We start from the raw sequence: 19,287 nt of genomic DNA, 5'->3' as shown, positions 1-19,287 counted from the left end.
AAATCCAGTACTAAAAATCATCAAACTCCAAAAATAACAGAGTCCTGACTCTTTTTTCTGGCATAACACCGTACCTTTGAGGAACTCCAAGCTCCAGTACATGTGGTTAGGCAAGACCTCACATTCTGTCACTCAAAGCCTCCCCCTCAGCCATATCAAGGCTCTGTGCTAGGAGCTTGTACCAGCAGAACAAACACAAGTGACCAGCCCCTGGGCCAGCACTCCCCACACCATGCCGCCACCTCGCCACAGAAGCTCTTCCGGCTGGAATTGGCCATTTTCTGTCTGTTTTGTTGCTTTCTTCCCATCACTATGATTTCCTGAGAGAGCAAAAAGAATTTTCTGTGAGCAGAGCCCTTTTGAACATCAGGCATTTTAGATGGCCACATATTTCACAGAGAAGACGGGGAACAAAACACTCAAACACACGGATTTTACGTAAAACACAGACTGCCTCTAACAGTGTGAGAAAGTATGGTACCTAGTGAGAGATAAATGACAATGGCCAGATCATCTCTACAAATTGCACTCTGACCAGCAACCTAACACAATCCTCCTGGGGGACATGAACCCCCATATCTACAAGAACCAGTCCAGGAAGCCAGCCTGCTCCAAGGCAGTCCCTAGGAAGAAAGATTGTTATTCTAGTAATAATCCAGGAAACTGAACAATCATTTCTATAATAATTGGTCCAAAATGGCCAGGATTTTATTAATAACTGACAGCTTCCCTAATTTTTGTCCCTGCTTCCAACTTAGCACCAGCCAGAAAAAGCCAAATACATTCTCTGAAACGATCACACGGGATGCTCTCTAATTAGCCTGCCTCTCACTTCCCCAGCCTCCCATCAGAACATACCTGAAGCCTTCCCCTTCTTCTACTGCAAAGCTTTCCCACTTTTCTGCCTGCCTTTGAGTCTCTGCCAAAACACGGGTAATGGTGGCTGACTCCCTTGCCACCGTAAGTTCTGAAACCGCTTTCCCGTCTTCTCATTTGGTGGGTCTCATTTATTTCCACACTGGACAGACATCATCTTTGAAAAATCTCTGCTGGGCATCTCATCTCCTCCAGCCATTGATGTAAATTTTTTAGAGAGAGGGAGACATTCTGAGCTTATCTAGAAAACCTTGTTTGTGCCTAGATACGCTTCTATGTAGACACTAAGGTATTTGAATTGCAGCTGATTTTTATTCTCTGTAAAGAAAAATCAAATTGGATAGAACCATCATTTAAAAAAAAAAAAAAGAAATTGGCTTGGAGTACCTGAGACATCTTGGTATGCTACTTAGGAATAAATGATGATCTGAACTGTTTGTCCCTTGGAAACAAATGACAGGAAGCAGGTGGGCAAGGAAATATACCACAAACAGAGGGATGACCCAAAGGAAGTATGAAAATAACAGATTCTAGGGATCAGCAATCAACAAATGAGGTGCATTTTTTCTTAACATAATTACTCTTATTGACTGTCTTCTGAGTGCCCAGCAAAGCCAAGGGAAAAATAGCAGAGTGACTCAACAGATGGACGGCATCAACAACAGTGGGTGATCCAAGCAGGGAAAGGCCGGAGCCAGAAATGAACACACCATGTCAGTATCAGGGCAAGACCAGAAGCTGGGCATCAGGGAGCCAGGCTTGGAGTCTAAGGGACAGGAAACAGTCAGAGCGAGGGCAGGCTGCCTGCAGATGAAGACTGGGACACTCATCAGGTTACAGAGCCTGGGTGGCTCAGGCAGTTAAGCATCTGCCTTTGGCTTAGGAGATGATCCCAGCGTTCTGGGATCGAGCCCTATTTCAGGCTCCCATTTCAGGCTCCCAGCTCAGCAGGAAGCCTGCTTCTCCCTCTGCCTCTGCCGCTGCCCCCGCTCCCCGACTCATGCTCTCTCTCTCACTCTGCTCTCTCTCTCAAATAAATAAACAAAATCTAAAAAAAAAAAAAAAAAGAAAGAAAGAAAGAAAGAACTCACTGTTAAACATAAATGAGCTAGGACTTTGTGAATCTGACTATAAAACCATCTCTTATTCCCAGTCTCTGCAGATAGCAAAGCATTCTTACATTAAGAGAAGGGCTCAGTCTATAAACCAAATCAAGGAGTGAAGCGAAGAAACTTTCAGAAAAAAGGCCCTCTGGGAATCTTTTTTTTAAGATATTTATTTATTTATTTATTTATTTGACAGAGAGAGACAACAAGTAGGCAGAAAGAGAGGAGGAAGCAGGCTCCCCACAGAGCAGAGAGCCCGATGTGGGGCTCGATCCCAGGACGCCGGGACCATGACCTGAGCCAAAGGCAGAGGCTTTAACCCACTGAGCCACCCAGGTGCCACCCTGCTCTGGGAATCTTAAAAGAACCCTCGAAGACCCTCTTCAATCAAGAGGGCGTCCAACCTTCCTGAGGGCAATGCCCCTCAGCGTTTTCGCAGGCTGACCAAATGGGAAAAGGCTTCTTTCTCTTGGAGAGGTTTGTCATGGCTTTTGTCTAACGGAGTGAGGGTTTGCCATTCTGAACTCACGAAGATAGGTCTGTCAAGACCCGACAGGACATGCCTTTTCCCTGCTCAGATCCTCCCTGCTGTGGAGCTCAGCTCAAAAGCAAACAGAATGCACAATATGTACAGAATGATACCCACTCTGGCACTGGCATGGCCCACAGGGACAGCCTGTGACTGGAAAGCCTGTTTGCCAACAGCCTACAAAGTAATCAGGAACTAGCAAGGTGAAGGGGGGAGTTCTCATCCCAGCTAATTCAGGTCACCCCTCCTCCGATCAGGCCTCACAGGTGCTCTCAGCGGATCAAAGAACTAAACATGAAACACAGGCCCCATAGGCAATGTACCACCAGAAGAATTTTCCCTGGGATTCTTTTTTTTTTTTTAAGATTTTATTTATTTATTTATTTGACAAACAGAGATCACAAGTAGGCAGAGAGGCAGGCAGAGAGAGAGGGGGAAGCAGGCTCCTGCTGAGCAGAAAGCCTGATGCGGGGCTGGATTCCAGGACCCTGAGATCATGACCCAAGCCGAAGGCAGAGAGGCCCAACCCACTCAGCCACCCACTCAGCCACCCACTCAGCCAACCCACAACCCAACCCACTCAGGCACCCCTTCCCTGGGATTCTAAAAGGAGATTATTCACATTGGAGAGAGGGTTTTCTGTGCTACCTTCGTGACCATCTCCTCCCTCAGGCTTAACAGAGACCCATCCACCTGTGTTCCTCAGGAAGATAAATGGATTAAGAAAGGCAAAAACACTAACTCAGAAGCAAGATTACGTTCAATCTTTTTTTTTTTCTCTTAGCAAATGGGGCCATAATTTCAAGTAAATGGCATGTGAAGCTGTTGAGAGCCGAGCCCCACACTCTCATTTCGATGTTGCTCTGGTTGTAAATAACATGCCCGACTGCACCAGGAGCCAAATTGCTCGTTAGCTGCCAACATTAGTTGTTTAATGATCTGGAGAGCAGAAGCTGCCAATTATTGTATTCCTTCTTAAAATGCCATTTAAAACCCATACATGTAATTATTATACCTTTTTGTTAAATTTTTTATGATGCTTCTGAAGCCGATGAGCTGTAGGGTCACTCAACCTATCGAAGTCAGGGAATCCTTGGAGGATGTCACGACACAGCTGGATTAAGAAGCTATGAATCGGGGGCATCTGGGTGGCTCAGTGGGTTAAAGCCTCTGCCTTCGGCTCGGGTCATGATTCCAGGGTCCTTGGATCGAGCCCCGCGTCGGGCTTTCTGCTCAGTAAAGAGTCTGCTTCCTCCTCTCTCTCTGCCTGCCTCTCTGCCTACTTGTGATCTCTGTCTGTCAAATAAATAAATAAAATCTTAAAAAAAAAAAGAAGAAGAAGAAGAAGAAGAAGAAGCTACAAATCGCCTGAACGTGAGCCCTTGCTCTGCCATGCCACCACTTAGCTAACTGAGTGAACTTAACCAAAGGACACATCCCAGGGCCTCAATCTCCTAATCTGTTCACTGGGACCCTGCATCTCTTCCACCTACCTAACACAGCTGTTACGAAAATGAAATAAAATAACAGCACAGGGTACGATATTATTTTCAGAGACCTACTAATGAATGGGAAAATGTATCCCTAAGAACTACCAGATGACGGAGTGATGATGATACACCGAGAATCCTCTAGGAATCTACCATCTCCAACTGGGATGGTAAATTAAGTGTATTACTTTAGCTCCAGTTACTCTCTCTCCTTATAGGAAGGGGCAACCACACCCAACAACCTGCGAGCCTCTACAGACACACATGGCAACTACGTAAACATCTGAAACATCTGCTGGGATTACAAGGTCTCCAGAGCGCCTCTCCTGTCTTCAAGAAACAGAAACCAGAAGTCCAAAATAGGATGCAGATAACTTCTTATTTCACTACATGTGCATACACAGTTTTAATAGTCTTACAAGGAGGCCATGCTGCCCAATCAGTCCATGAGTTTTAGGGAGACTTCCCACAAACGCTCTGAAATGTCCAAGTATGACCTAAGTAAGAGGTAGAACATTACTCGAGGTTGAAACCTGGAGACGGAGGCAGCTGGCACTATGCCCCTCCACCGTTTCAGTGTCCCCCACTCCCCTCCACAGCCAGTTACCTGAGACGGCCAGCATTTTGGCTTCAAGCAACACCGGGAGTTGGTCTTCAATGTCACTCACTTTTTTCCTGAGAGTGCTGCCGAGTCTCTCGCTCATACACACCTAGGGGGAGAGGAAGAGCCAGGACACGTCATTTGGTCAGGTAAAAACCAGAAGGCAATGGGGCGGCCCGTCAGGATTTCTGGGTTTAAAAGCAATTGAGGGGGTGATAAAGAGTAATGGAGGGGAGTTATTTAAAAGTAGACAAGGATGGAAGGAAGGAAGGAAAAAGGAAAGAAAGAGCGAAGGGGAGGGAGGGAAGGAGGGAAGAAAGAAGGAGAGAGAGAGGAAGGGAGAGATAGAGAGAGAGGAAGGAAAGATGGAAGGAGAAAGAAAGAAGAGAGAGAGAAGAAAAGAGGAAAAAAGGCAGGAAGGAAGATGAAGGAAGGGAGGAAGGAAGGAAGGAAGGGAAGCAGAGACGGAGGGGGACGGCGGGAGGGAACGAGCACTGGCACACTCCAAGCCTCAGGTCCACACCTTCACCACACCCACCCACAAAAATGACAAGAGCTAACAGACCAGAGCACAACCACAAACCAGAAAACCTCCCCACCCTGCCTACGCCCTCCCCAGGGTTACTCCCTCCGCCTGAAACATTCTGGCTCCAAGTGTAATTAGCCCACTCACACCTTTCGGGGCTCTGCTCAGACGTCACGTGGGAAGAAAGGCCTGGCCGGTTACCCATATAAAATAGCGGGCCCCTCAACCCTGCCTCCCCTTCCTCCCTCCCCTCAAGGGGCCTTTCCCCACATGTCTATCTGTTTTATTCTTGTTCTCCTAGCATCTCTCTCCACGAGGATGCAAGCTCTGCGTGAACAGGGACTTCACTCTATTCCTGGCAAGTCAGACTTGAAAAACAGACAAGGAGACCTCAGTGAGGTTGACAGGTTTTATCATGTATTTTTTCAGGACACCCAAACACTTCCTACATTTTTCTTCGCTCTTTCAAAAATAGCAAAACTGAAATCCCACTTTTCTTTTCCAAATGTCTTGGGTTATCTTTTATTTTGTTTGAAACCAAAACATCACATTTTTTTCTTTTGTTTAAAGCAAAAACCTCATATTTGATTGCTATCTACACCCTCACTAGTGAGCTACCTAAAAAAACATCCAGTTCAACAAAAGCACATAGCTCAGTTGAATAACAACAAATGTGTGTATGGAGACTTTTGGGGTGGTCTACAAAGGATCCCTCTTTTCTTCCTAAAAATTTGATTCCATTCAAAAACTAAAATTAACCCAGTTGGGTTCCTAGAACCCAGAGAAAATGTAAAATTCAATTTCCCCAGAAGAATATAGATCTTAATAGATACCATCAAGTAGAATTGTTTTGCTTATCACAGACAGAAAATGAAATTATTTTTGGAATCCAAGCAGACCTCACCCATCCTGACTAAAATGTTATACTATTTCTTTCATGGCCTTAAATATGTTCTTTTCCATCAAGCAGCTGTAACTTCCCAGATCACAAAACTCATTCTCTGGGTCAAGACCACAGTGTGATGGCCTCCACGCCTCAGCTAACATCAGCAGCGATGAGTATTCCCCTGCCCCAAGTGAGAATTCCGAGACCCTCTAAATGGTCCTGAGATTTGTCGGAAGTCAGAACACCCACATTTGGGTGTTAAAAAGAAGAGGCTCTGGAAACTTCCCCATACCACTGGGTCTTGGGTTGGCCCAGGGCCCGACGGCAGGCCCATCCCCTTCCATCCGTGTAAGAATGTCACTGGATGTCTGAGAACACTTCTGCTAAGCCTGTAACACCACCCATAATTCTTATGTCTCATCCAATGTATGTTCGGTCTTCCTGATTTTAGTTAACAGCTTCTGTTAATCATAATTGGGTCAGCTTCTCCTTTGTTGAGCAAATCTATCCTTCAAGCTGTCACTATTAATAGGAGACTGTCTTTCTAAATCTTATTAAATTGCAATGTACATTCTTTCAAGCACTGCTGGATGTAATCCAGTATCTACCAATCTCCAGATACTCCATTTATTTCCAGCTATTTCTTCCATCTCATTTATCCCTTAATTACCTGGTTTGGGGAACCAAAAGCGCCAAAGAAATGTAATGAATGAAGGAGGGTTCCATCTCTCTTTGAGGGAAGAATCAAAAGAGTATCAGACCTATGTATTTAAGGTCATGAGTCATGAGTCAGTCAAGTCCACAGTATAAAACTGTTTCTGTGTGACTGGGCAGTCGTAATTCTGTGTGGACTAATATATGTCCCCAAACACACACACACACACACACACACACACACACACGTGAGAGAGAATGCACGCACACATACACTCATGTCTGTACGGACATACACACCCACTTAAACACACACATACATACCCCCCGAAAATCTGCATCTCCTTTATATTTCCAGGTAAAATGGGACCCTGAGGAACTCATTATCAAATGAAGCTTTTAGATTTACATTTTAAAATCTTAGCTATGAATTCCTTAATCCCCTCAAAAAGCAAGGGAATTAGGAGTTATTCATAAGTGCGTTAGAGAAGGTATGCAAACAAAGCCAATCACTTTTGGCATTTGGGCAAATCCAAGAGATTTAGCAGTAGTGGAGATTATCAACAAATCCCACTATCGTGTGCATATGTTAATATATGTGTGTGCATAATATAAAATGTCCTAGAAAATACACTCCCATATCAACACCACACATGTTCTGTACAAGGCACACCTCTCTGCTCACTGCTGGGACAGGGACTCGTTTAGATCACACACAGCATGTTCTTCTACTCAACAAACCCACACGCCAGAGTACTTCCACAAGTTAATTCTGTGTAGCAGTTGGGATGCACCAGATAAATGGCACATGTTTACACCAGAAAATACAGGAGAAGGAATACTCCTGCCCCTGTCCCAGGCAGGAAGCTTTGGTATCTCCAAACCTCCTCAGGGGCTCTGCCTGAAGGTCACGTGGCAGACACCACAGAACATGAGTACTAGTCGGTGACATCATTCAAACATACTGAACAGAAATTCCAGTATGCCCTCTAGCACTTCCCCTCCCGCTTCATGTGACAGAAGGGGTAAACCAAGTCAGTGTCTCTTGAGCAGGGAAGAAAGTCTCTAAGCCCTGTGCAACGGGAGAACCCATGACAAAAGCCCTTTCCTGAAGCCCTGCCTGGGGATTCTGCTCCTCTTGCGGCTCTGCAGAAAGCCGCCCCTTGGATCTCGTCTTGCACGTCTTCGGGCAAGTCTTCTGGTGGGACATCACTGCCTCTCAAACTGCCACCGTATGACTTTGTAGTACAATCATTTAATGTTTTGTTTTGTTTCGTTTTTCAGAAAATGGACACAAAAACTGAAAAAAAAGGGCGAGGAAGACCTGTGGACACTTTTGCCAACAACACAGCCCCAGTCTCAGCCCAGCTGTGGTGACACACAAGCCCGCTGGCAGGTCTCCCTGATCTCACTCCTGGGCGCTGGGGGAGGGCAAGAGAATATTCCTTCCAGGCCAGTGGACTCTCGCCTGCTTTGCTCTCCACTCAGACACCTGTTCTTGGGTACATCCTGACCATCCTATAACCAGCCCTGGCTCCCAGACCTAACATAAATAATTAACGATTCATCCCAGTTCTCTGCTGCCCATTCGGTGATTCACAGAGTGACTGATCCTGCTTCTCAGTGTGTCAATAACTCGCTCACACAGAACTATCTCTGCAGGGAAGGATTTTGTTTTGTAAACTGTGCTTATCCTAACTAACCATGACATTGGCTATTTAATTGAGTTGGCTATGTGTTCCCGGGGAATAATGCAGGAGTGCGCATCTGTATGCAATCCAAGGTCCTGGCATGAAGTATAAATGGCAGAGAATATAGGCAAAATGATTCTGAAGTCAGCTTAAAACGTTTATAAAAACTCCTGCTATGCCTTTTCCAAAACCTGTTTGTGAGGATCCCAGGAATCTGTCTTCCTGGAAGAAAAACAATTAATGTTTCAGATTACTCCCATCTGCAAAGCCTTTTCATGCAAAGGCATTTGATGGTACCCGAAAGCACTCATTTTCCATTCCCTAACACTGGCAGCTCCGGGGAGGCAAAGGTCGAACCAGTCAATTCCTGGGGGACCAGAAGCCAGGACCTCCACCAGGGCAACAGCCCCCTAACCAGCTCTTTGCGCTCATTGCCTGGCCTGTCGAATGGCTCTATAACGTCCTCACTTCTTTCATAGCCATGAGCTAGCCTGAAATTTCATGCGAGCTAGACATGATATTAAGTCAAAAGAAAACTTGAAAGACTTTAGAAAATGAGAATATAAATGTACTTACCTTAGCAGTGATTTCCTTAAGGGACAAGTTGAGGGATTTTATCTGTTCCTGGAGGCTAGAAGAATGAGAAAGAGGACATCGGTCTTCTTGCAGTCATAGTTCCATACCACAACATACAGAAATACTGTGAAATGGTGAACTTTCCATCAGCGCAAAGGCTGAGGAACAGTGGGAATTTGACTTTGGAATTAGCAAGTTGCTAGGAAGCAGATTTCCCCTTCCTAATTATGCTCCACTTAGGCTAGTACTTAAATCTGTTCTTTCCATAGTAAACATCTCTATAGCCCATAGATAGGGAAAGGAACAACTCAGATGTCCCAGAAGCAAAGGGTGAAAATTTTACATTCTTATAGCCCTACCTTCCAAGAAGGATGGTCTACACAGGGTAGCATTTCATGAGCAGTAATCAGACATTGTCTATCTGGGCCCACTGTTTAATCCAACAAATGTGCACCGAGCGCTTTCCGGGTTTAGCAGCAAAGTAGAGCATATAGGAGATACGTATACTTGAAGTATAGAATATCCTCACTCTCCTTAGGCTTATCCTTTCCTCCTTTTTCTCCTTAGCTCTATTCACCTTGACACATTCATTTATTCAGGTAATTTCTCTCTACCCCACTGGAATGTAAGTTCCATCACTGTAGCAACCATCAGTTGGGTTCACTCCTGTATCCCTACTGCTTAAGACAATTCCTGCAGCTTATAAGGAGGCACTCAGTCAAGATCTACAGAATGGATGGGTGGACGGATGGATGGACAGATGGATAAAACTAAGAATCATATCTTATTCTCAGTGTTGTTACCTAAAAGAGAGGAAGTACACACAGACAATCAACTACAATACAAAGCAAGATGAAAAAATTACTATCGAGGATAGGAACCCAGTGTTAAGGTCAAACTGCTTCCAAAAAATTGTTACAGGCAAGGGCAGCTGGGTGGCTCGGTCAGTTAAGCATCCAGCTCTTGGTTTCAGCTCAGGTTATGATCTCGGGGTCATGGGATTGAGTCCCACGTGAGGCTCGACACTCAGTGCAGAGTCTGCTTGAGATTCTCCCCCCCACCACTCCTCCCCTGTTCAGGCACTCTTCTCTCAAAAATAAATAAATGAAATCTTTTTTTTTTAATTTTTTTTTAATTTATTTAACAGACAGAGATCACAAGTAGGTGGAGAGGCAGGCAGAGGGTGGTGGGAAGCAGGCTCCCTGTTCAGCAGAGAGCCTGATGTGGGGCTCGATCCCAGGACCCTGGGACCATGACCTGAGCCGAAGGCAGAGGCTTAACCCACTGAGCCACCCAGGCGCCCCATAAATGAAATCTTAAAATAAAAAAAAAAAAACTATCACAGGCAGATACTGTCTCCAAGGGCACAGGGGAAACAGTAAGGTGGGTAACAATTTAGAAAACTACGGTATTAGTGGGAGAGCTTCCTGGAAGAGGTGGAAAGTGAATTGGGTCTCAAGGGAAAAGAAGGAATAATGAAAGTCCAGAGAAAAGAGGAGTCCAGCTGGCCCATGTGGCTCACAGAGGTGAACTGTGATGGACAGGAGGGGAAGGATTGTTTCTAATGGGAAGGGGGAAGTGGGGGGCAGGGATAGAAGGGAGAAATCAGTCCACATCTGCAGTGTGTGCTCGTTTATTTAGGAAAATAAGTGAAGGAAATGCTAATATTTGTTTAATCTCAGTGGTGGGTAAATGAGTATATGTTATATTTTTCAATGTGCTTAGAATATTTACAATCAAAACAATTCTTAAAGGAATATCAAGGGCAAGGTAGAGTCAATATTGAAGGCTGGGCTAAGCAGTTCTGAGCTTTATCCCACAGGCAAGGGGAAATAACTCTAGTTTTGTGCAGGAAAGCAATAGGAAAGAAATGGGGTATTTCTGGAAAATTACTTGGTCAGCACTATGGGAGGTGACTTGGAGGAATCAAGCAGGCACCTTCAGCAGAAGCCCAGCTGCAAGGCCCAAAGCAGGCACAGAGGGACAGAAGGCAGGAAGGAATGGAAGGTGGTGATCCTTTCATTATGTTGATGCTGAGAAACAGTGGAAACATATGCTCTGGATCTTCTCATTCATTCTTCACAAACTCATTAATTCTTTCAACATTTCCTGGGTACCTAGTAAACTGGGAACTCAGAGCATAAGACCTGGTTCTTGCCCTCAACATCTCATTGCTTCAAACAGTAGCCCAAAAGAAAAACATTAAAAAAAAAGGTATAGGTACTGGAAGAGAAAAGGTTACTTAGCAAAATGGAGAGCTGCAAATACAGGGAAGGTCAGATTTTCTGGGGTCTGTGGGGATTGAGGTCAGAAAAAATTTCTTTGGCAGGGATAACAAAGTATCCAAGGGAGGTGGCCAATTAGCACATTGCTGCTGTTCTTCAGCTGTAAGAACTGGTTTTGAACATCATCACCTCCACCAACTTATGACTTCTGAGTACAAGCAAATTCATTTCCATTCCTTCCCTGAAGCTAGGGCAGGCCCCTTCTATTTTTTTTTAACATTGCAATTTTTCTCTTTAATTATAAAACACTACAGATATACAGATAAAGGGCTAGTATCCAAAATCTATCAAGAGCTTATCAAACTTAACACCTAGAGGACAAATAATCTAATCAAGAAATGGGCAGAACACATGAATAAACATTTTAGCAAAGAAGACATCTAAATGGCCAACACATGAAAAAGTGCTCCACATTGCACAGGGAAATACAAATCAAAACCACAATGAGATACCACATCACACCAGTCAGAATGGCAAAAATTAACAAGTCAGGAAATGAAAGATGCTGGTGAGGATGTGGAGAAAGGGGAACCCTCCTACACTGTTGGTGGGAATGCAAGCTGGTGCAACCACTCTGGAGAAAAGCATGGCAGTTCCTCAAAAAGTTGAAAACAGAGCTACCCTACAACCCAGCAATCGCACTACTGGGTATTTACCCTAAAGATACAAAATTAGTGATCCAAAGGGACATGTGCACCCGAATGTTTATAGCAGCAATGTCCACAATAGCCTAAATATGCACAGAACCCTGATGTCCATCAACATATGAATGGATAAAGAAGATGTGGTATATATATATACAATGGAATACTATGCAGCCATTAAAAGAAACGAACTCTTGCCATTTGCAACAACGTGGATAGAACTAAAGGGTATTATGCTGAGCGAAATAAATCAATCAGAGAAAGACAATTATCATATGATCTCCCTGATATGATATGGAAGTTGAGAGGCAGGGTGGAGGGTTTAGGGGGTAGGAAAGCAAAAAATGAAACAAGATGGGATTCGGAGGGAGACAAACCATAAGGGACTCTTAATCTCAGGAAACAAACTGAGGGTGGCCGAGGGGAGAGGGGTGGGAGGGATGAGGTGGTGGGGTGATGGACACTGGGGACGGCATGTGCTATAGCGAGTGCTGTGAAGTGTGTAAGCCTGATGATTCACAGACCCGTACCCCTGGGGCAAATAATACCTTCTATGTTAATAAAAGATAAATAAACAAACAATTTTAAAAACTGCAGATATGTAGAATAAAAATAAATATAAATATAAGAGAATCCTGTGTACTCAGCATACGGATTTCACAGATGTTAGTATTTGCTTTCTTTTTTTTTTTAAATTATGTTATTCACCATAAAGTACATCATTAGTTTTTGATGCAGAGTTCCAGGTCCCTTCTAAACTAGTCATCCCCCCTTCAGACGAACATTCAGCAGAAGAGGAGCACCCCCTCGAGCTGACATAGACCAGGGCACGCGGCAGCAGGATGTTCTGGATTCAGGAGTCACAATAGGACCAGCCCGAGTGTGCTTGGTGGGAGAGGTGAGAACGCACATCTGGAGTCCTGCCTGGAGAATTCTAGCCGGCGGCATGCAGGCCAGGTCTTTTGAGAGGATGTAAATTTGAGCACATGGGAGCATGGAGAGCAGGGAGTGGACCCAGCCACTCAAGATGCTGGGGGGAGAAGGACAGAAGGTGTCGAAGAGGCACCGGTACCGGCTCTGCCTCTGATTCTGGAAGCGGCACTAGCTTCATGCTGCTAAGGTCTGCCGTCCATGCTTCAAAGTCCCCGCAGTTCTGCAGAAAGGCACTTTCCCTTACCAGGCTGATGGGAGTCCCTGCAACTCACTGCTTTGCAGGAAACAGTTCACCACAACATCAGTCCTACATCATGAGCACTGAATAGTATTTTATGATTCGGTGTGTGCGGCCACACACAAGGACTAGTTCGGGCATTAACAATGAAGAGGGACGGATGATGCGTCCACTTACTGCCCCGGAAAATTCAGCGGACCAAACAGCGGTGCCTTTAACTCATGCTCCATAGGTCGAGAACCAGCCTCCCAGGGGCGGACACAATTCACTGGTCTTGGCGGGCTCTGGTCCTGACCCAGAAAGAAAACGAGTCTCCTCTCCAATATCTATGTTAGAGCAGGGAAGCAGTGATGCAGATAATTGAATGCATTGTTTCATATTTGATTTGATTTATATTTAATTTATTTAATTTATGCAGTATTACTTTTTGCAGTAGATTTACCTTCTTAATTATGTTTTGCTCAGGCTAATATTAACATTAGTTGCATCCCTGGGGTATACACGGAATGAAAGCAATGGGGGGCAGAAAGATATGAATAATGTTCATAGTAGGCTAGTGGTTTTCAAGCTATTTTTAGCAGCACAACTCTTCCGGACAAGTTTCACATACAACTGCAACCCCATATATAAAATCCATGACAAGGGGTCCACTCTGACAGAGGGTGGGTGTCCGGCATGGGGTTCCAGCGATGTCACACTGAACCCACACACTCAGTACCCCCCCACCACCCTATGGCCCATGAACCAGAATTCCAGGAGCAGAAATTCAAATTGAAAACCACAGAATTAGGTAAGTTAAATGTTTATTAAAAAAGAGAGAGAGAGAGAGAGAAAAGGGCTACATGCACTTCAATGATTAAACTAGTCCCCGTGTTTCTTTTAGGCTTGTGTATTATTGATGATAAATGGGACCTGTCTCCTCGGATCGAATACACCGACGCTGGAAAGCACATACACGGTCTCCACAGATAATATTTTAACAAACAGATCAGCCCTAATTTACTCAAACTGAGTATTTTTGTGCAAAGTGGCCATCCTAGGAATCGCAGTGTAAAACATTTATTGAGCACTTACTGTGTACCAAATCTCTTCTATATTCCTAATGCACGTGAGCATGTGATAGTCTCACAACTCTGTGAGGTAGGTACTGGCATATCTACATTTTCAGACATGAAAACTCAGTCAATGACAGGTTTAAGTAATTGCCCCAGGGTTACCCAGCTGGTGATGGGGTAAATGTGGACCCAGGCGGTCCTGCTGTCCGTTTTCCTAACCACTCCGTTTTCCTAACCGGTACTGCCTCTCCTGGCGGCTTTGTCCTTACTCAAAGCATGCTCTCCCTGTCCAGCCTGCCTTCTAGAATCCCATTTTAGTATTATGTTAAATGTACAGTGCAATCACTATCAGTATCTGTGAATGCCCACTATTCCTTACTCACAAACTGGTGTTTAAATCATACAACCGACATGTACCTTCAACAAACGAAACCTTAGGAAAACCAAGACCACTGACCAGAATGTGCAGCCAAGAAAGCACATCAGAGGCAGGGGGGCCTGGAGCTGGTGGGCGCAAAAGGACTTGAGGGCAAAGGAGTCACCTCTGAGTTGATTGTGTCCCTCTTCCTTGGATTCATGACATTGATGTCCCAATCGTGGGACCTTATTTGGCGACAGAGTCTTTCCCGAGCCAATCGGGTTATAAAGAAAGGGCACGGTGGGGAACCCTAATCCGACATGGCTGGTGTCCTTATGGAAAAGAAAATCCAGATATAGACACACGCACAGACCAAGGGAAGACCATGTGAGGACCTCCCCTGTGAGCACACAGGGGCAGACAGCCCTCACTAAGCCAAGGAGAGGGGCTCCGGAGGAGCGAAAGCTGTCAGCGCCACCTTGCTCTTGGACTTCTAGCTTCCAGAATGTGAGCAGCAGATTTCTGTTCCTGAAGCTGCCCGGCCTGCAATACCTTGTTACACTGCCCAGCAACCCAACCCATGGGGGGAACTTCTCAATTTTCAACTGAAACTAACATGTAATTAATTATATGTGCTATTAAGATCCTACATACTGGTACTCTAAGGTCCAACCCTCCCCCCAATAAAAGTCACTTCTCCATAGCAGCAGGCGAACAAAGGACAACACACGGCTCCTTTGTTCACTTCAGACTCACAGACGGTTCCGTGTGCAACCCACCCACGCGGCTGATGGAGAGGCTACCACAGACATGTGCAGAATGGCGAATGCTCTTACTGGTAGCGTGGGGGCTGTGGATTCGAGGGACGGCTTTAAGAAAAGTTTGCATAAGGTGGGTGGCTCAGTCCATTAAGCGTCCAATTCAGGATTTTGGCACAGGTCATGAGATCTCAGGTTTTGAGATCGAGCCCCGCGTCAGGCTCCATGCTCAGCGCGGAGGCTGCTTGAGATTCTCTCCCTCTCCCTCTGCCACCCCCCCATCAGCTCGCACTCTGTAAGTAAATTAAATAAATAAATAAAATCCCTTTTAAAAAAAGTTTACATAAAAATGTCTTTGATTTAAAAAACGAAATGAGTATGGGACCCCTGGTTTCGTATAGGAGCTCACAAAGGTCCAAGCCTCAGGTTAGGAACAAGAAGGGCTCTCTGAAACAGCCCCACAGTATGGAGAGAATGCTACACTGCTGTCAAAAACTCTAATAATAAAACATTCAGCTTGGGGAGGGACAGACTGCTTTTCAGCACTAATGAGAAGGGAAGGTGGGGTGGATGGTAACGAACCTGGTCCAGAGCCAGAAGGAGACCTGCGCAAACACTACCCTCGCTTTGCCCTCACCACTGCTCAGCTCAGATTCAGCTCCAGCACCCGCGGGGAAAGCCGGCGATCGGCGCAGCCCACCTGCCATCAGGTCTCTGGTCGCCTCTCCCACAAACCCCTTCTTCTTGGCTCTGTCCTGCCACAGAGGCCTCCTGACAGCGCCCCCAGTCTGCCTTAGGGGGCACAGGCCCCTCTGCCTGGATGCTCCCCCTGCCCCTGAGACATGCATCAGGCCAGCCAACCCCCCTTCAAGTCCTTGCTCTCATCTTACCCTCTCAGGCAGCCCAGCCTGACTGCCCCATTTAAATCTGCACATTCGTATCCTCTCCTGTTCTGTCCCCACAGTGGTCACTACCTACTAACCTACTATGTGGCCAACTTGGTTATCACATATATTGTTTCCTTCTGCCTCCTCCCCCCAGACAGAAAGCTGTCAATGGCAATGATCTTTCACGGAGAAGATGCCGGCACATCGTAGGTACTTGAGTAATATTTGCTTCCTGTCTTCTTCCTAAAGAATACAGTAGCCCCCGCCTCATTTGTGGTTCACTTTCCATGGTTCCATGGTGTCAGTTACCCGCAGTCAACCAGTCTGGGAGCAGATGATTTCCTGAGCTGTCATCAGAAAGTCAGTTGTCGCCTAACGCTATGTCATATGCCTCCATCATTCACCTCACTTCATCTCCTCCCATGGGCGTTCATCCGCTCACATCGCCCCAAGAAGGGTGAGCGTGGTACCATGAGATGTTTTGAGAGAGAGACCACATTCATGTAACTTTTATTATAATACGTTGTTATAATCGTTCTATTTTATCATTAGTTATTGTTGCCAATCTCTTTCTGTGCCTAATTCCTAACTCAAACTTTATCATAAGTGTATTTAGGGAAGAGCACAGTATAGGTGAGGCTTGGTACTTACTCCCTGTGGTCTCAGGTATCCATTGCAAGTCTTGGAACATTCCCAATGGATAAGAGGGACCTGCTTTAGGTGAAGCATGGTGGACCATCCCCTCCTCTATCGGAGGCACGCTCAAACCACAGGATGGTGGGAGGCACCGTCCCTGTCCCCACCTCCCAGGACTGTCCCAGCACCAGTGAAAATTAAAGGCCATGACTGCTCTTCACCATCTTGCTGTAGGCAGAGCTTTAGATGAGGAAGAAGAGATTAAAAACTTGGAGTCTACTCAGTAAGATCTCCACTCCTTTTCCCAAGTGCCATCTCTTAGAACTCTGCCTCTCTTTGACATCTCTTTTGGCTAGTTTCTCTTCATAGACTCTGTATTGGCTGAACTGTATTCCCCCAAAGTTTGTCCTAACCACCCCGCACTCTGCATCTCAGAATGTGACTGATTTGCAAATAGGGTCATTGCAAATGTAGTTAGTTAGGAAGAGCCTATAAAGGTGGGCCCTACTCCAACATAACTGGTGTCTTTACAAAAAGAAAAATTTTGATTCAGAAACACACATAAAAGGAGGAAGACAGTGGGAAAAGACACAGGGAGAAGATTGTCACCTATAAGCCAAGGAGAAAGACTTGGAACAGATCATTTCCTTCAAGGTCGTCAGAGGGGTCAGTCCTGCCCATACCTTGATCTTGGACACCTAAACATGACAAATGTCTGTATTTAAGCCACCCATCCACAGTACCTCGTTATGGCAGCCCTAACAAACTAATGAAGACTGCATGGGGAGGGAGACGTGTGGAGAGCCAGAAGGTCAGAAGTAAGGACCAGGACTAATCAAAGGGCAGCCACAGGTGTCCGCCTGGAGCCTGTCTCCAGCCAGTGCAAATGAGTCCTCACTGCTGCCAAAGCCAGGGCCACAGGGCCACTCTGTAATATTCAGAGTGACAATGCTTAGAGTATCTTTCTCATCTTCCTCAATGACCTACCACTGCATTCGGTATCTATTTATTTGAAGACCCCTACACCCCAGTCAAATAGCAACCAACCACTAGTCGTTCCTGTTTCTCCAGACTCAGAGAAGCATAACTCAAAATCTTCATAAGAAACTTGACTCTGTACCCTTTCTTAGTAATTCTTTCAATGGTTCCCATAGGTCCAGGGCCCTTTGATGATCCTCTCTACTCTTGGAGTGAAGCATCCACTGGGCCAAAGATGCATGCCCATCCCGATCTGGACCAGACTGCCTTCCCAAAGAGACAAGAGACTGCTTCTGGACAGGGCTCCTCTCCGGGTGTTCCTCTCCAGGGTGGAACTCCCTGCAGTGGACATACCTGCAGGCCCGAGCACTGGTCAAACAGCAGCTACTCTAAAGGTGTGGATATTTCTTGGACACGCAGGCCAGGTGTCTGCCCATCAGAATCCCAGGGCAGGAAGGACAGATGCCAGGGTGGGAAGACAAGGTCAGGCAGAGATTCCTCTTCCTTTGGGCCGCAGATGTCAGGTGGGCCTGAGCTGACTCCTTTGTGTTCATGTCCTAGAGAAACTCTCTCGTGCTTTATGTGGTCTTCCTTTGTTCTTTATGCTTCCTTCTGCCACTACCACTCCTGGTGCCAGCCCTGGCCCAGCAGATGAGTCCACACCCAAGATGCCAACCGCACACCTGCCCCAAAGACGAGCCTTTGAAGAAGGCTCTCATCTGACCTTTGCTGAACACAGGAATATTAATGACTCTGAAATTCCACCACCCCAACAACTGTCTGCAAGACTCTAAAGAAGTCACTTCTCTCTGGAGAAGAGACTTTCCAGACCCACAAAGTGAGGCAGTTGAGCCAAGTTATTTCTAAGAAACTTAACAATCCTACCATCCAAAGTTCTTTTACTATTCTGCCATTGGAGATTCTCTTACCAATATTATTTTATCTGAAGAGAGCTAGAGAGGCTAAAAGACACATAGACACATAGATTATATAAAGTGCCAGGCGATGTTGGTGATAGAGGCAGAAATAGAGCCCAGAAATCTGTCATTTTTCTAAGTGTGGCACAATTTTTCAGCCCTCAGAACAGAGTTGTGGCGAAAGTCTGCTGTCTGTTGGCAGCTGCCTGTCCATCTCCTGCCTGTGTACATGTGGCCTGATGCTCAAGTCCCATTTTAGCAAAAAGCTCCGGAAAAGGAGGAGTATCAATTTCATCTTCAAACAGTCTTCTCCCTGCTCCTCTGTCTCTCTCCCCATTTGTAGTTCCATCACATGTGTTGTTTAGTAAAAATAAGTTTAAGAAGGAGAGATTGCCGGGGCACTGGGGTGGCTCAGTGGGTTAAAGCCTCTGCCTTCAGCTCAGGTCATGACCCCAGGGTTCTGGGATCGAGCCCCGCATTGGGCTCTCTGCTCAGCAGGGAGCCTGCTTCTCCTTCTCTCTCTGCCTGCTGCTCTGCCTACTTGGGATCTCCATCTGTCAAGTAAATAAATAAAAAATCTTAAAATTAAATGAGAGATTGCCATTGAAGCAAGTTAGAAAGGACATAAAGGGCAAAATGACAGCTACCCTGGAACAGGTATTA

At 45.7% G+C, this 19,287-nt stretch overlaps 1 protein-coding gene across 3 annotated transcripts in view; it reads right to left on the bottom strand.

The window, feature by feature from the left end:
* Positions 1-19,287, bottom strand: part of DISC1 (DISC1 scaffold protein) — a 371,634-nt gene that overhangs the window by 211,140 nt on the left and 141,207 nt on the right. For all 3 annotated transcript variants that reach the window (XR_001176909.2, XM_013047589.2, XM_013047588.2), the window contains exons 7-8: positions 8,936-8,990; positions 4,609-4,711 (exon numbers count right to left, since the gene is read on the bottom strand). Coding sequence is in view for 2 of the 3 variants with exons in the window: in XM_013047589.2 (XP_012903043.1) it covers positions 4,609-4,711; positions 8,936-8,990 (158 nt within the window). In the remaining variant the exon portion in view is untranslated. The remainder of the gene's footprint in view (positions 1-4,608; positions 4,712-8,935; positions 8,991-19,287) is intronic.

The sequence above is a fragment of the Mustela putorius genome, unplaced genomic scaffold, assembly GCF_011764305.1.
Source record: "Mustela putorius furo isolate JIRA1106 unplaced genomic scaffold, ASM1176430v1.1 tig00001075_pilon_pilon_pilon, whole genome shotgun sequence".
Taxonomy (NCBI): Eukaryota; Metazoa; Chordata; class Mammalia; order Carnivora; family Mustelidae; genus Mustela; species Mustela putorius.
This window is presented reverse-complemented; position numbering and strand designations above follow the sequence as displayed.